Raw genomic sequence first — 15,037 nt, forward strand, 5'->3', positions numbered from 1 at the left:
AAAAGATTGTTTTTCAAAGAATATAATCACAATACCATTATCATACAGAAAAAATTAATAATTCCTTAAAAATCAACCATGTAATTTTTTAAAACTTAGAAATAAACTGTATTTTAATATCAATCTCCACCTTCTGAAATAGGTGAAAAATATTTCATAAAGCATTCTGATGTCCCTTAGGAGGTTACTTAGTATCTCAAAAAACACTGCATTTCAAAATTAAAAATTCACTGTGCCACAGAAACTCCTCCAGGGATAGATGAGGACATCCACAATGGAAGCAGCAAGTGGATAAAACATTTCACAAGTATTTACTAGAGTAGAAGAGTAACTTATACTAGGCTATGGGCTAACATAAAGGGTTCAAATTATTACCCCCAATTATACGACAATCCAATCAACATACAGAATGCTGATCTTAGAGCACTGATAAAGCCAGGGATTTGTTTGGTATAGACCCATTACAGACAGTACAGATTTTTAAGTTTCCCTTGGTGAAGTCCTATAGCAATGTGCAGCCATGTTTGACCTAACTGTATCATGGAAAAAAGACAATTCTAAGATCTTCCAACAGGCAGAGGTACAAGCCATACCTCCTTACCTACTGTTCTTCCAATATTAGAAAGCACACTAATCTTCAAAATGCTCAGCAAGAAAGATAAACATCTTATTACATTCATATTCCATTGAAGTTCAATATGTGCCAGACAACATGCTAATTATCATGGTTGCTGAGGAGCGACCACAGCTGAGGAGCTAATGGTCAAAGGGAGAGGTGAGGAGGAAGAGAGCACCATAAAAACAGATTCATTTAATTTTAATATAGTTGGTGCTAAGAAAGGAAAATGCACAGATTGTAATATGAGCACAGGGAGGGCACAGAGCCTAACCATGGAGCTCGGAAATGGTTTCTGGGAGGACATAATCTCTGAGTGATATCTTAGGTATTCAGTAGAATTAGCTAAACAAAGAAAGTGGGAAGGGAATTCAACACAGGGAACAGCATGAGCAAAGACACTGAGATGAAATAGCATGACATGCAGGAAACCAGAGCTCAAAGTGCAAGGTAAAGAATGGCAGGAAGTAAGGTCCAAGGAGTAGGCAGAAGCTAGATAATGGAAGATCTTCTGTTCTATGTTCAGCTTGGCTCAGTGACTAGGAGCCACCCCAGGTATTAAACAGAGGTTGCACAGTTAGCTCAGTGTTTTGAGACTGAGCCCACAAGTGGCAAATCAAAATGATGGGTTCCAAGAGGTGAAGAATGGAGGGAGTTTGGAAGGAAGATCCTGGGGATCCCAATTAAAGCTATGGTGGGGAGGACGCACACGAGTAGATGAATCTGAGAAACATTCAGGAGATGAAACTGGCAATACTTCATGCTGAATACGGAGAGAAAGGAAAAAAGTATGTAACTCCTAGGTTTCTGGAAATTTAAGTAAAGGGTAGGATGAGAGCTTTTATATATTAAAAGTTCATCTTAATCATCTTATATGTCTTCTGTTTTATTTTACTTGAAACTTTTATTTTTAATAGACATGTCCTCATCTTACCTACATTAACTTCCTTGGCATGATCCTTCCTAACATGAACCATTTGCTCTACAGGATAATAAATCTTTTATTTCCTAAATATGTTAAGACATCTAAAATTTGGTAGAAAACACCCTTGTTCTAGGAGGCTGAGGCAGGAGAATCGCTTGAACCCAGGAGGTTGTGGTGAGCCGAGATCACGCCATTGCACTCCAGCCTGGGTAACAGGAGTGAAACTCCATCTCAAAAAAAAAAAAAAAAAAAAAAGGAAAACACCCTTGTTCTGAAATTTTGAATTCTATTCATTGCTATGATATTCTGATGTTTATCTAATAATTAACTTGTAACAATTTTGATAAAGAATCTATTACCAGCTGAGCACGACAGCTCATTCCTGCAATCCCAGCACTTTAGGAGACAAGGCAGGTGGATTGTTTGAGCCCAGGAGTTCAGGACCAGCCCAGGCAACATGGTGAGATCTCATATCTACAAAAAGAGTAGCCGGCATGCCTGTAGTCCCAGCTACTCAGGAAGCTGAGGTGGCAGGATTGCTTGAGCCTGAGAGGTTGGGGCCGCAGTAAGCTGTGATCATGCCACTGCACTCCAGTTTGGACAACAGAACAAGACTCTGCCTCAAGGAGGGGAAAAAAGGACAGGCACGGTGGCTCACGCCTGTAATCCCAGCACTTTGGGAGTCTAAGGCAGGTGGATCACCTGAGGTCAGGCGTTTGAGACCAGCTGGGCCAACATGGCAAAACCCCGTCTCTCCTAAAAATACAAAAAATTAGCCATGCATGGTGGCACAAGCCTGTAGTCCCAGCTACTCAGTCCCAGGCTGAGGCAGGAGAATTGCTTGAACCAGGAAGGCAGAGGTTGCAGTGAGCCAAAATTGTAGCACTGCACTCACGCCAGCCTGTGTGACAGAGACTCTATTCCAAAACAAAAACCAAAAACCAAAAAAACCCTATTACCTAATCACCTTACTAAATGATTATGTTTAGGTTTGCATTTATCGTTTAGTGAAATTGCCAGAACTTCCAGAATAAATGTTAAATAACAATCATAGTACAGATAGCCTTGTTTTGTTCCTAATTGCATCAGAAATGTCATTAATATTTTATCACTAAATATTAAACTGGCTACTGGTTATCATGTTTATGAAGCACCCACCTATTCTGACTTTAATACCCATTCCTTCCAAATGCTCATTTATGAAGGCTGAGCTCCACACATGGATGGGGGAGGGCTACATGCTCTCATGGACTGACACTGGGTGCCTGGTGTCTGTGGCTGACACACCTAAGCAACCCATCTAGAAGGATGCAATAGGAAGGTCTGTATGCAACCGTCCAGGAGTGAGGAACGAGAATGGGAGCCTGGCTTGCAGGCACTGCCCAGGAGGAAGGCAGGTAATGGATTCTAGGCCATCCAAGGAATAATGGGCAAAGTCTGGGAGGCAGAGGAACCAATGGGGCTTGGGGAATGGAGGGTGCGATGAGGAGACATGGAGGGTAATGAGGCGGGCAAGACCAGGAGATGAGGACTTCACACTTGGTGCTCTGGGCCTTGAGGTGCAGGAGGGTTAGAGCCTCGGAGTCCCAGGGAAAGTGTATGTTATGTTCTGGAGAAAAGCTTTCTCAAAACCTCGGGCTCTACCTCCTTGACCTTGCCTGTGTGGTTTTTTAGAGTTGGGTCTGTTACAGGCCTTCCCCCACCACCTTAAAATGTTCAACCCACATTTTAAAAAATTTGCATTAGCTGCCAACATTTCAGATTTGGCGACAGGATATTAAAGATTTAGATTTCCTGCCGGGCACGGTGGCTCATGACTGTAATCTCAGCACTTTGGGCAGCCGGGGCAGGCAGATCACTTGCGGCCAGGAGTTCAAGACCAGCCTGGGCAACATGGCAAAAGCCTGTATTTACTAAAAATACAAAAATTTAGCTGGACATGGTGGCACACACCTGTAATCCCAGCTACTCGGGAAGCTAAGACAAGAGAATTGCTTGAACCTGGGAGGCGGAGGTTGCAGTGAGCCAAGATTGTGCCATTACACTCCAGCCTGGGCGTCAGAGCAAGACTGTCTCAAAAAAATTCAGATATTCAGATTTCCTGTGCTCTCCTGAAAAATCAGGAAGACCTGCCGACTCTGTACCTTTTCTGCCCAGCAGCAATTGCCTTGAGCTGGCTGGTTGCTATCTGGCCAGTTTCACTCCTTTCCTGATGTATATGTCTGATTTGGATCCTGATCTAGATCAGTGGGGAGCACCATCACCCTCCTGACACACATACATGTGCATAACATTTATATATAAGATGTAGCCAAAGGGAGTGTGTTGTACTTGTGAAAGATACTTGTAGATGCAGAACAAAGCTGGTAACGCTGGTCCCTACAATCTGCAACCTTCCACCTGGAATGCAGACAGTCCATCTGGGCATCCAAGGGAATGCTGTAAGTCCTACAGGAGCTAGGCCATTTCCCTCGGGCCCATGATGCTTGTGAGAGAATGTGGGTGCCTTTCCTTAGCCTGACTTGCTTTCTGGAGTAAACTAGGGATTACCAAACCACTACTTCATGTAACAATGTGGTCTTATGTATTAAATCAGCAAAACACCACAAAACATCACTAGACATTACACTTAAAAATAACATTTCTTTTGAGCAATGCTTGTTTTATTCTAATAATGTATATTAATATAGATTAGGTAAATATTTAAAATAGAAAATGATTGTGAAATAAAATTTCCTTTAAAGATAAAATAAGAAGCCAGATGCAGTGGCACACACCTGTAGTTCCTACTACTTTGGAGGCTGAGGCAGGATTGCTTGCACCCAGGAGTTTGAGACCTGCCTGGGCAATATAGTGAAACTCCCATTTCTAATAATACAGAAGTCAAAAAGTAAAATAAATTAAATTACAAATATACAGAAAAGGAAATGAGAAGGGAATCAAAACAATACCCTAGAAAAAAAATAAAATAAATATAAAAAGCTCATTTCTAAAAGATCACCATTAAATTATAATGTAAAGATTAGGTTCTTCAGCAAACCACATTTAAAAAAAAAATCCATCTTTTAGCCCTAAAGATTTTCAAACACATTTCATTCACATATTTGCATTTTATAAAAAGTTACAAATTATAAAGAAATTATTCATAAACTGTTCCCAAGAACATTAAACAAACCATAGTATATAATTGGTCTCTACTACCATTTTCCTATAGAAAGGACACAAGAACTTAGAACAAAAAGAAAACATTGTCTACAGACAATATATGGCTGGTATATTTTGAGTATTTTCAACTGAAACTTGAAATGGTGAGTGATAAAAACATTTTAAAATAAGGATTAAAAGTCATCCACTAAGACAGCAATAGTCTTACCTGTAACGAACATGAAAAGAATGGTCTTCCCTCATGCTTATCAAATTTTCCTCCATTGAGGCATATTATAAGCTGAATGAAATAATTTTATTTTGTGCCAATCCAGTCATTTACAATGCAGAATTGTTTGCAGAACACTGTCCGGTTAGTATATTAATGAGTTGGTGTTAATACATCCTAAGTTCCTGTTTCTTCTTTATTAATAATGAAAGGCGGTCAATGTCAGACAGCTTTAAAGGTTCAAAATGTGTCCCAAATTCTTGCATCTCTGGCCCTTTCAGCAGCATTTCAGCAACATTTCTGCAAAAGGAATACAAGATGCTTTGCATGAAGTCCTATTTTCAAAGAATAACCTACAGTAATCCTGACCTGTACATAATCACAAGCTAACTCCACAGACTGCTGTCATGTCAATCACTACAGAAGCAAGCACAGGGCTTAACTGTCATCATGGAGTTTCTAAATAGGGGTGGAGAACTGTATAGTTTAATTTTTAAAATAGGTTTGAAATTCAATAATTGTATGTAATATTTTCTGCTATAAATGAACAGTATATTTTTTAAAAATTGCGGCTTTAAATTTTTAAAAACTACTATTAACAAATCTAATGAAAATTCAATAATTATTTGAAATAGTCAACTCCAAACTCACTAAATTTATTTCTTCAAAGAAGATATCACACTGATAATTAGGTCATAGTTGGATTCAGTTGCTCTCAAAATATATTCTACTTAAACTCTTTAAGGTCTTTAAAATGTTTTTGATTAATATTGGGTAGGTACAAAAGAAATTTAGGAAATTTATATATAGTAAAAAGAATGACACAACAAGTATTTATATAACATCATTCAGTTTAAAATAAAGAACACTACCACTGCATTTAAAATCTCCTGGATAGCCCAACCTAACCCATCTCCTTCCTTTTTCCTCTAAGATGATTTCTAAACTAAAATTTGTTCCTTATTCCTTTGCTTGTCTTTACAACTTTACCACAAATGCCTGTATAGTCCTAAATAAGATACCATGTAGTTTTGTATGATTTTTCTGAACATTATATTTGAAATTCTTCTAAATTATTGTACACAGCTACAGCTTGCATGTATCATGTTCCATTGTATACCAAATATATTTTTCATTCTGCTGTTGATGGACATTTGGATTGTAGTTTTTTGCTATTATTAGAAGTATTAATGTTCACGGCACTGTACTCCAGCCTGGGTGACAGAGTATGGCCCTGCCACAAAACACAACAAAAAACTACCATGAACACTGACATTCATAACTCAATGTACCTAGTTAAGGTCAGCAATGGCTCATGCCTGTAATCCCAGCACTTTGGGAAGCTCAGGCAGGTGATCACGTGAGACCAGGAGCTCAAGACTAGCCTAGACAAAATGGTAAAACCCTGTCTCTATTAAAAATACAAAAATTAGCCAGGCGTGGTGACGCATGCCTGCAATCCCAGCTACTTGGGAAGCTGAGGCAGGAGAATCACTTGAAGCTGGGAGGTGGAAGTTGCAGTGAGCCAAGATCATGCCATTGCACTCCGGCCTGGGTGATACAGCGAGACTCTGTCTACCCCTGCGAAACAACAACAACAAAAAACCCTCAATGTGCTAGTTAAGCAGCTAAAGAGAGAATGATAGACAAAAAAAATACTAAAGAGAAGTTCAGAGAAAAGGAGGACAAAATGAGCAGCTCTAAAATATATCTAATAGGAGGATGAGAAAGAAAAATAGAATAAAGGCAAAATCTTCAGTGATCAGGACCGAGAACTTTTAAATAAAAATGAATATATACCAATATATTAGAGCCACAGCACATAAGATATAAACTATAATCTCTGAGATAACAGTTGAAAAAGACAAAGGAAATATATATATATATGAGATAAATTAGTAGATATACAATCATAAAGTCCTGGAATCTCAGGGTTATGAACAACCCTAGAGGTCAGCTAGTCCCCTATCTTACTATAGCATTCCTAGATAGGTCATAAAGCAGCTAATCCTAATTTTCCTATAAGAAAATTGTTCCATACTTTGAGCAGTCCTTCCATTTTTACCCATTTGTTCTACTTTTTCCTCTGCTGCCATATACAATAAAGCCTAATTCCTCTTCTATATAACATCCTTTTAAGTATTTCAGCTATAACATAAACCAGACTCTAATGAATACTCACTGCTCTGCTAATTAAGTACAGCAAGAGGTTAATATGGAACAGAGCAGTAAGGAGAGAGGAAAGAAGGTAGAAAGAAACAGCCTTGGGAATACTGACGAAGTTTCCTAGAGGAAATGAGGTTTTCATATTAACAACAAGTTTAGCATGCAAGAAACACAAAATATTATTCCTCTTATCCCTTCCCTTTGCCAACAAAGGAAGTGCTATCTTTTGTTGTTATTTTGTTTTTAAGAGATGGGATCTTGCTATGTTGCCCAGGCTGGAATACGGTGGCTATTCACATATGATTTACAGCACACTGCAGCCTGGAACTCCTGGCCTCATGTGATCCTCTTGCTTCAACCTCTCAAGTAGCTGGGATGACAGCTGCATGCTACAGAATTGGCCAGGAAGAGGTATTTTAAGAAATGACAAAAAGACAGGTAGCAGCTATCAACATATCAACACATCAAATCTCTTTTCCTTTTGTTCAGAATTTTATTGTGCCTCTTTTTTCCTTAATAAATAAATAAAGGGAATTAGTGTGGATACTCACAGCAATAGCTCCAAAGTGCGTCTAGATTACACAAATAGCTAAACTGGCAATGAAGTTATCTCTCGTTATCCTCTATAAGGTTTGGGCTGTTATTTATAAAATGGAGAAGAGGGGTATTACAATTAATTTACCTTAGAATTAAGTTATAGTAGGCCCTCCAGATCTGTGGGTTCTGAATAGTAGATTCAACCAACCGCGTACCAAAAATATTCAGGAAAGAAAATGAATAGTTGTGTCTCTACTGAACATGTACAGACTTTTTTTCTTGACATTATTCCCTAAATAATATCATATTTACATAGCATTTACACTGTAATAGGTATCATAGGTAATCTAGAGAGGATTTAAAGTTTGTGGGAAGATGTGTATAGGTTACATGCAAATATTATAATGTCTTATATAAGGAACTTGAGTATCCATGGATTTTGGTATCCTCAGGGGGTCCTGGAACCAATTCCCCACAGATACTGATATTAAAGTTAAATATTTATCTCAGCCAGGCCCGGCAGCTCACGTTGGTAATCCCAGTGCTTTGGGAGGATTATTTGAGACCAGCAGTTCAAGACTAGCCCAGGCAACATAACAAGACCCTCTTTCTACAAAAAATTAAAAAATCAGCCAGGTGTGGTGGCCTGTGCCTGTAGTCCCAGCTACTTGGGAGGCTGAAGCAGGAGGATTGCTTGAGCCTAGGAGTTGGAGGTTACAGTAACCTATGATTGCACTACTGCACTCCAGTCTGGGCCAAAGAGTGAGATCCTGTCTCTAAAAAAATAAAATAATTTTCTCATCCATGAGTTCTTAATAAAATTCTAAATATCACAACAATATAAAATGTTAATTTCATACTCATTAAGATATAAACATGTAGCATTTACATGTTTAACAAATTAATAAGTAAATATAAATCAATGAAGTTTCAAAATACTTGATGAAAACTGCAGAGAGCCATTTCTAAGACCATTAAAATAACCAAGAAGACAGAAAGAATGCTATTTACTATTTTAATAAGGGCAATTTATAATATGGTATTACTATTCTCAAAGGAAGAATATCCAAAAAAGTGCCTCTTACATTACAGTCTCCATAACAATTAGGTAGCATTTCACAAAAAAATTATTCACTGAACAAACAAGCAATTCTTGATTCATGATTCATGTTTCAAGAACTCTCTAGTCAATTTAGCAACAATGTGTTCACTCATGTTCCTCATTACATGGAGTTAACAAACCTACTTCCCAGATACAATGTGTGTGTATACAGTGTAAGACTAGTAAAATCTGCAACAAATGTTAAATTACAAATTTGTTCATTAGGATAAGAAAATTTAATCACAGGATCAAGAATTGAAAAATAAATTATAAGTTTGAAAGGAAATTGAGAAGTCATCAAGTTCAACCTCTAACCTCCATTATAATTCACAACTAACAATCTGCAAGGAACAAATCTGTCTCTTAATAGCATCTTCCAAGCAATGCTCCAAAAACCTCACGATTAACAAAATTGCTATATCACAGCAACTAACCATAAAGAAAAAGCAATCATTTTTTTGCCATATCCCAGAAATTGACAGAAACATAAAGAAAGATCAACTAGTACATAGCTCTCACTGCCTCACATTGAATTAACTGATTAGAAAGTCAGAATAGACTCTCTTTAGACAATTAAGTGTACTTCCAGGCACTGTCCAAGGTATGCAATCAGAGGAGACAAAAAAGGCTAACTCTTTATCAAAGAAGTCCTAGCCCTCCTTTACTCCACTGGCAGTAAAAAGTTTGCAAACCAAGTTACATTTTGTGCTTCCTTGAATTTATCTAAACTATCTGATCCTGACTGCCACTTAAATGCCAAAAACTTTTGTTTTTTTTTGTTTTTTTTGTTTTTTTTGGTCTGTTTCTTCCATCCATGGATCTATATAAACTGGTAACACTCATCAGACAATAAATATAACTTACTTTTCTTGCCTCCAGGTTAGATCATCTGAACTACATACTGTATAAACCTTTTTGGTAAGCGTAGCCATTTATTACTACCAATGATGGTCAGTCATCAGCTTCAATCAATGAATACATACACATGATAATTTTAAAGCTCATTAGTGAAATAGAAAAGAAATGGTCCTTTCCACTAAGCATTGTTCTTGAGTTAGTAAATGACAACAAATCACTTTTCTTAACAGGACTTTAAAAAGGCAAAATTGGCTTCAGACACTTTTTTTTTTTTTTTTTTTTTGAGATGGAGTCTCACTCTGTTGCCAGGCTGGAGTGCAGTGGTGCCATCTTGGCTCGCTGCAACCTCCACTTCCTAGGTTAAAGTGATTCTCCTGCCTCAGCCTCCCAAGTAGCTGGGATTACAGGTGCCCAGCACCATGCCTAACAAATTTTTTCCATTTTCTATTTTTTTCTATTTTCTATTCAACATGGTTTTTGCCATGTTGCCCAGGCTAGTCTTGACTCCTGGCCTCAAGTGATCTGTCCCCCTGGACCCCTCAAAGTGCTGAAATTAAAGGTGTGAGCCACTGTACCTGGCCCAAACACATTTTTTTTTTTTAATGTTTATTTTATGTACAAAGAACTATCATGGTTTTTCATGGTAGGTGTCTTGGATAATCCTTTGAAGATCATTTAGTCCAACTTAATGAAACCTATATCCTTCGCGTACTGACGGAAACACTGGCGGCACATATTGAGACCATATTTCCGGATCAAACCGTGCCGGTTTGAACAGACTCGACAAGAGCGAGAACCCTGGCCGTATTTTCGCGGGTGGCTCCAGTACAGCTGCTGGTGACCCATCTTGCTCTCAGAAAGGCAACGAGGTAAAAGGAAGGCCCAAACACATTTTTAAGCAGAAATAAATCCCATATGCAGAAAGATTATAAATGCTTAGAGAGGGTCCCTAGAGAGTTTGAGTTTAGAATTCTCCATAGGAAAACATATTAAACATGATTTTGTCTACTCTTCCCAAAAGTTGTTACCATTCTGTGGAAAAATAAATGTTTCTATTCAACAATGTTTTGAGATAAAATGGGAAGAACAATTCTAACTAAAAGGGACCAGGGAAAGCTTTTTGGAAGCAAGGAAGTTTGTACTGCATACTAAAGGATGGTAGATCTTACTGGGCAAATGAAGGAAAGGCAGAAAGTCAAGGGAAAGAATGGCTCAAGAAAAAGGGAGAGGTAGAAATGCACAGAATGTGTTCAGGATAAGCACATTGGGTTCAGCATGGTATTAAAGAAGTCTGAGGGGCAGAGCAGTAACAAATTGTGAGGGACTCTGAATATGTGGCAGAAGCACATATTCAGCCTTTTATCTGCACAGTGGTGAACCCTGCAGGATTTTTTACCCACAAAGGAATAGTCAAATTGGATCCCTGCTAGGAAGATAAACTGGCAGCAACATATAAGGCAGGAATGGGGAGAGGGGTGGGGAAACAACTACTGAATAGGAAGCATTCTTTTGTCATCTCACAACACCAGACATTGCTTTGCACATAAGAGATGCCCAAGAAACTTTTATTTCTTGCCTGGGAAGAAGATAGAAATTATGGCGAGGCGAAAGAACCCTGTAATAGTGAGAAAACCGGACAGTAATACATTTCTTCTCCACGGTAAAGATTGTATTCATATTTATGTAAAAAACTCAGAAAAGTCTTACTCTTCACTTACAAATGTTTTGTATAAAAATGATTAAAAGGATATTGAAAATATGTGACTGGTAAGATGATTTATAAGATAATGAAGCAAGATAGTTCCAGCAGAAAGACTGAAATATTTCTGCCAAGCTACAACAAAACACAGCACCTACAGACATCTTTAAAGTAGAACTTGTCCCTGCAGATGGAATCCAGAGACACAGCAGAGATTTAAATGGACACACAGAAGCAATACAGCATGTGCTTTGGGATCAGGCCATGATTTGAATCTCAGCACAGTGACTTACTAGTTATATGATCTTACGCTAGTTAAACTCTCAGTTGGTGTGGGCATACTGACACTTACCTAACATGTGTCGTGATAATCACAGACATGATTTATAAAGCATCTGACCCAGGACCTGGCTCTGATACACAACAAAAGTACTCAACATAGTGCTGTAGTAATAACAGTAACTGTTATTACAGCATAGACATATTTAATACATCTATTAAAATAAATTTAGAATAATCTAAATCGATGTCAGGTTTTCAATTTTAAAATTCCAGAGAGCTAATTACAAACATTTTTAGATAGATGTTAGAAATACTTTATGTTTATGAAAAAGTCATTTTTAAAACTACGCACTGGCCCGGCGCGGTGGCTCAAGCCTGTAATCCCAGCACTTTGGGAGGCCGAGGCGGGTGGATCACGAGGTCAAGAGATCGAGACCATCCTGGTCAACATGGTGAAACCCCGTCTCTACTAAAAATAGAAAACATTAGCTGGGCATGGTGGCATGTGCCTGTAATCCCAGCTACTTAGGAGGTTGAGGCAGGAGAATTGCCTGAACCCAGGAGGCGGAGGTTGCGGTGAGCTGAGATCGCGCCATTGCACTCCAGCCTGGGTAACAAGAGTGAAACTCCGTCTCAAAACAAAACAAAACAAAACAAAAAAACAAAAAAAAACTACGTACTATAACTTATCACTGTTGTAATTAGTCTAGTACCAAGTCTCAGATTTATATTAAAATATGTTCGTAAAACCGAATTTCTTATTTAATAACGTCAGAACATACAATTAAACTGCTTATCTGGCCAGAGAGGACTTTGGATTTTGGAGACATGCCTCTACAACAATATCGCACAACTTTTTACTTTGTAACCGCTCCAATACTTAAATTATAAATAATGGCCTGGGAAACAGCTTGCGAAAACGACTCCATGGTAGTTGTAAAGAAGCGGAGGTGTGAGACCGCTCCGATCCTGGAGGCCCCCCCCAACTCTTCTTACACACATCGTGTCAACCAACAGTGATCTTCCCTTTTTAATGTTGTTTATTCACTTCTAAACAATCTACTAAAGCTGCTCTTGAATAGTGAGAACCCAAGCAAAAGTGGCATTTATCAGATGCAATCACACCGGCTATTATCAGGCCAGAAATCTTCGGTACGCCCTTCTAAACTGGCAGCTGAAAGCTCAGCTCGGTTGGTCCTGTTAACTTCCAACACACCCCACGAACGCTCCAGTGCAAACTCAACAGAAAGGAAAGCCAAGAACCTTCTTCGTTTAATTCTACGGTGCGGTTAAATTATGCATTAAGGAAAATAAAATTTCCATCGTTACCCGTTTTCTTTACAGAGTTCAAATGCTACTAGTTCAAATGCCCTAGTTGGTTACTATTAAAACAAGGAAATTACAGACATTTTTCACTTTTTATGTGAAGGTATCCTATAGATTTCAGGAAAGGGTTTTCTTAATATTTTATGTTTACTTACTTTTTGTAGCAACTACCAATTTCTGTGGCAAATTGACCAGTTGGTGCCCAAAAATTCAGTAATTTAAACATGGTCAACGCAGGTGTTTGCTATAAACTGCCTGGTTTAGGTGGGACGCGGCCGACTCCAAGTGATCGCGATCAGCCTCAGATTGAATTCCACGGGGATTCGGGCTTTAACTCACTATTTGTTACTCACATTCAGAGTACGTATGAAGTCGCTGGGCTCTAGCATACTTTTTATCTTAAAAAGAGACTCGGGAACGAGGCTCTTGCGCTTTACTCTCATTTTAAGACTTTGCAACAAAAAAGCAGCAACTCCTCGCGCTGAGTTTCTAGTTTCTGGAGCCGGACGCCCTGGATGGACGCCGCATCCCCGCAGCGCCCAGAGGTGCCGCAAGCCCCTTGCCAGACCTCCTCCCGGAACAAAGGACGTAGCCCCCAGACCTCCAGACAAAGAAGCCCGGCACTCGCACCCCTCCCTGCCACCTCCCTCCGAGAGCCCCTCAAACGCCTCAGACCCCGCGTCGCGGCAGCGCTCACCTCCGGCGGGCCGGATTCCTGGTGCGCTGCGAGGCTGCAGCGGCGGCCGCCTCGGGCGACAGGCGGGTGGTCACGCCCCTCCCCCAGGCAGCCCCCTGCTCCCGCCCCCGGCAGGTCACGTGGGCCAGAGCTCTGGGCGCCCCTCGCTTCCCCCGAGCTTCCCTCCGCCACCTAGGGGATGCCGCCGCTCCGCCGGCCTCAACGCCGCCCTCCTCTGCGCCTGCGCCCCGGCTCCAGGCGCTCGCATTCAAACCGGCCACGCCCCGCGTCTTTCGGACCGGCCAATGGCGGGCGGCGTAGCGGGGCGGGGCGGGGCGGGGCGGGGCGGGGCGGGGCTGCCCCCTCTTCTCAGTGCTGGTAACCAGTCTGCGTGTCAAGGTGACGGTGGGCTTGGGAGCTTGATCTTCCCCTGCTGATCAATGAAGCGTTGAGGACGTGTCCTCAACCCTCAGATGGAAGTTTCTTTCCTGTCCTCTTCTTTATGCTTCAGACATTAAAAAGTAGAGCAATAAATATCGTCCAGAGTTGGCCGGGCGTGGGGGCTCAGGCCTGTAATCCTGGCACTTTGGGAAACTGAGGCGGGCATGGTCGGACCAGCCTCCCGACCTCAGAGATGGAGAAACCGATCTCCACTAAAAATACAAAATTAGCCGGGCGTGGTGGCGCATGCCTGTAATCCCAACTCCTCGGGAGGCTGAGGCAGGAGAATCGCTTGAACCCGGGGGGCGGAGGTTGCAGCGAGCCGGGATTGCACCACTGCACTCCAGCCTGGACGACAGAGTGAGATTCCGTCAAAAAAAAAAAAAATATATATATATATATACACATATATATATATATGTATATATATACACACACACACACATACATACATACATATATATATATATATATGTCATCCAGAGTTCAGGTAGGGACTGGCCTATACCCCTTTAAAAATGGAGCACAAAACCAGCGCCGCCTTTCTGGAAGGCTTGGTGCCGCCCTAGAGAAGGAGTGTCCAAAGCGGCAGATGCGGGATGTAGAAGAAAAAGAGTCCTCTGTGGAAGGAACAGAGGGACCATGTGAAAGTCTGAACAAGGCAGCCTCAGTTCTTGAGGCTGTGCCACAACCCTGGCGTTTCTAGCTGTTGGAAAAGCAAACTTCTGTCAACTGCAGAATCGCTGGTTTCCAGGAAAATTGGGTGGCAGTTTTACTCAGTTTCAGTACCCACATTCTAAAAAAGACACTAGGAAGAATAAGTTTTATTTCCATTCCCCTCTCCTCCATATCAAGGTGACCCCAAAATTGTGTCACCTTGTAGTTGATTCTTCACAAAATACCAGCCACGCGCTGTGGCTCACGCAGGTAATCCCAGCACTTGGGGAGGCGGAGGCGAGCGGATCACCTGAGTCCAGGAGTCTGAGACCAGCCTGGCCAACATGGTGAAACCCCGTCTCTACTAAAAATACAAAAA

The 15,037-nt window shown here is 40.5% G+C and overlaps 1 protein-coding gene and 1 pseudogene across 4 annotated transcripts in view; both read right to left on the minus strand.

Moving 5' to 3' along the window:
- The window catches only part of GPSM2 (G protein signaling modulator 2), a 49,517-nt gene extending 35,687 nt beyond the window's left edge, over positions 1-13,830 (minus strand). For 2 of the 3 annotated variants that reach the window (XM_032249904.1, XM_032249902.1), the window contains exons 1-2: positions 13,582-13,830; positions 4,915-5,214 (exon numbers count right to left, since the gene is read on the minus strand). In XM_032249904.1, coding sequence (XP_032105795.1) covers positions 4,915-4,970 — 56 coding nt within the window. In that variant the 5' untranslated portion in view covers positions 4,971-5,214; positions 13,582-13,830. The remainder of the gene's footprint in view (positions 1-4,914; positions 5,215-13,581) is intronic. The other variant, XM_032249903.1, reaches the window with a different exon arrangement.
- On the minus strand, positions 10,179-10,456 carry LOC116531187 (annotated as a pseudogene). Its single transcript, XR_004260307.1, has one exon. The product of XR_004260307.1 is annotated as a 40S ribosomal protein S29 pseudogene (transcript).
- Positions 13,831-15,037: the final 1,207 nt, after the last annotated feature.

This window comes from Sapajus apella, unplaced genomic scaffold (assembly GCF_009761245.1).
Source record: "Sapajus apella isolate SASKATOON/1434 unplaced genomic scaffold, GSC_monkey_1.0 scaffold69, whole genome shotgun sequence".
NCBI lineage: Eukaryota > Metazoa > Chordata > Mammalia > Primates > Cebidae > Sapajus > Sapajus apella.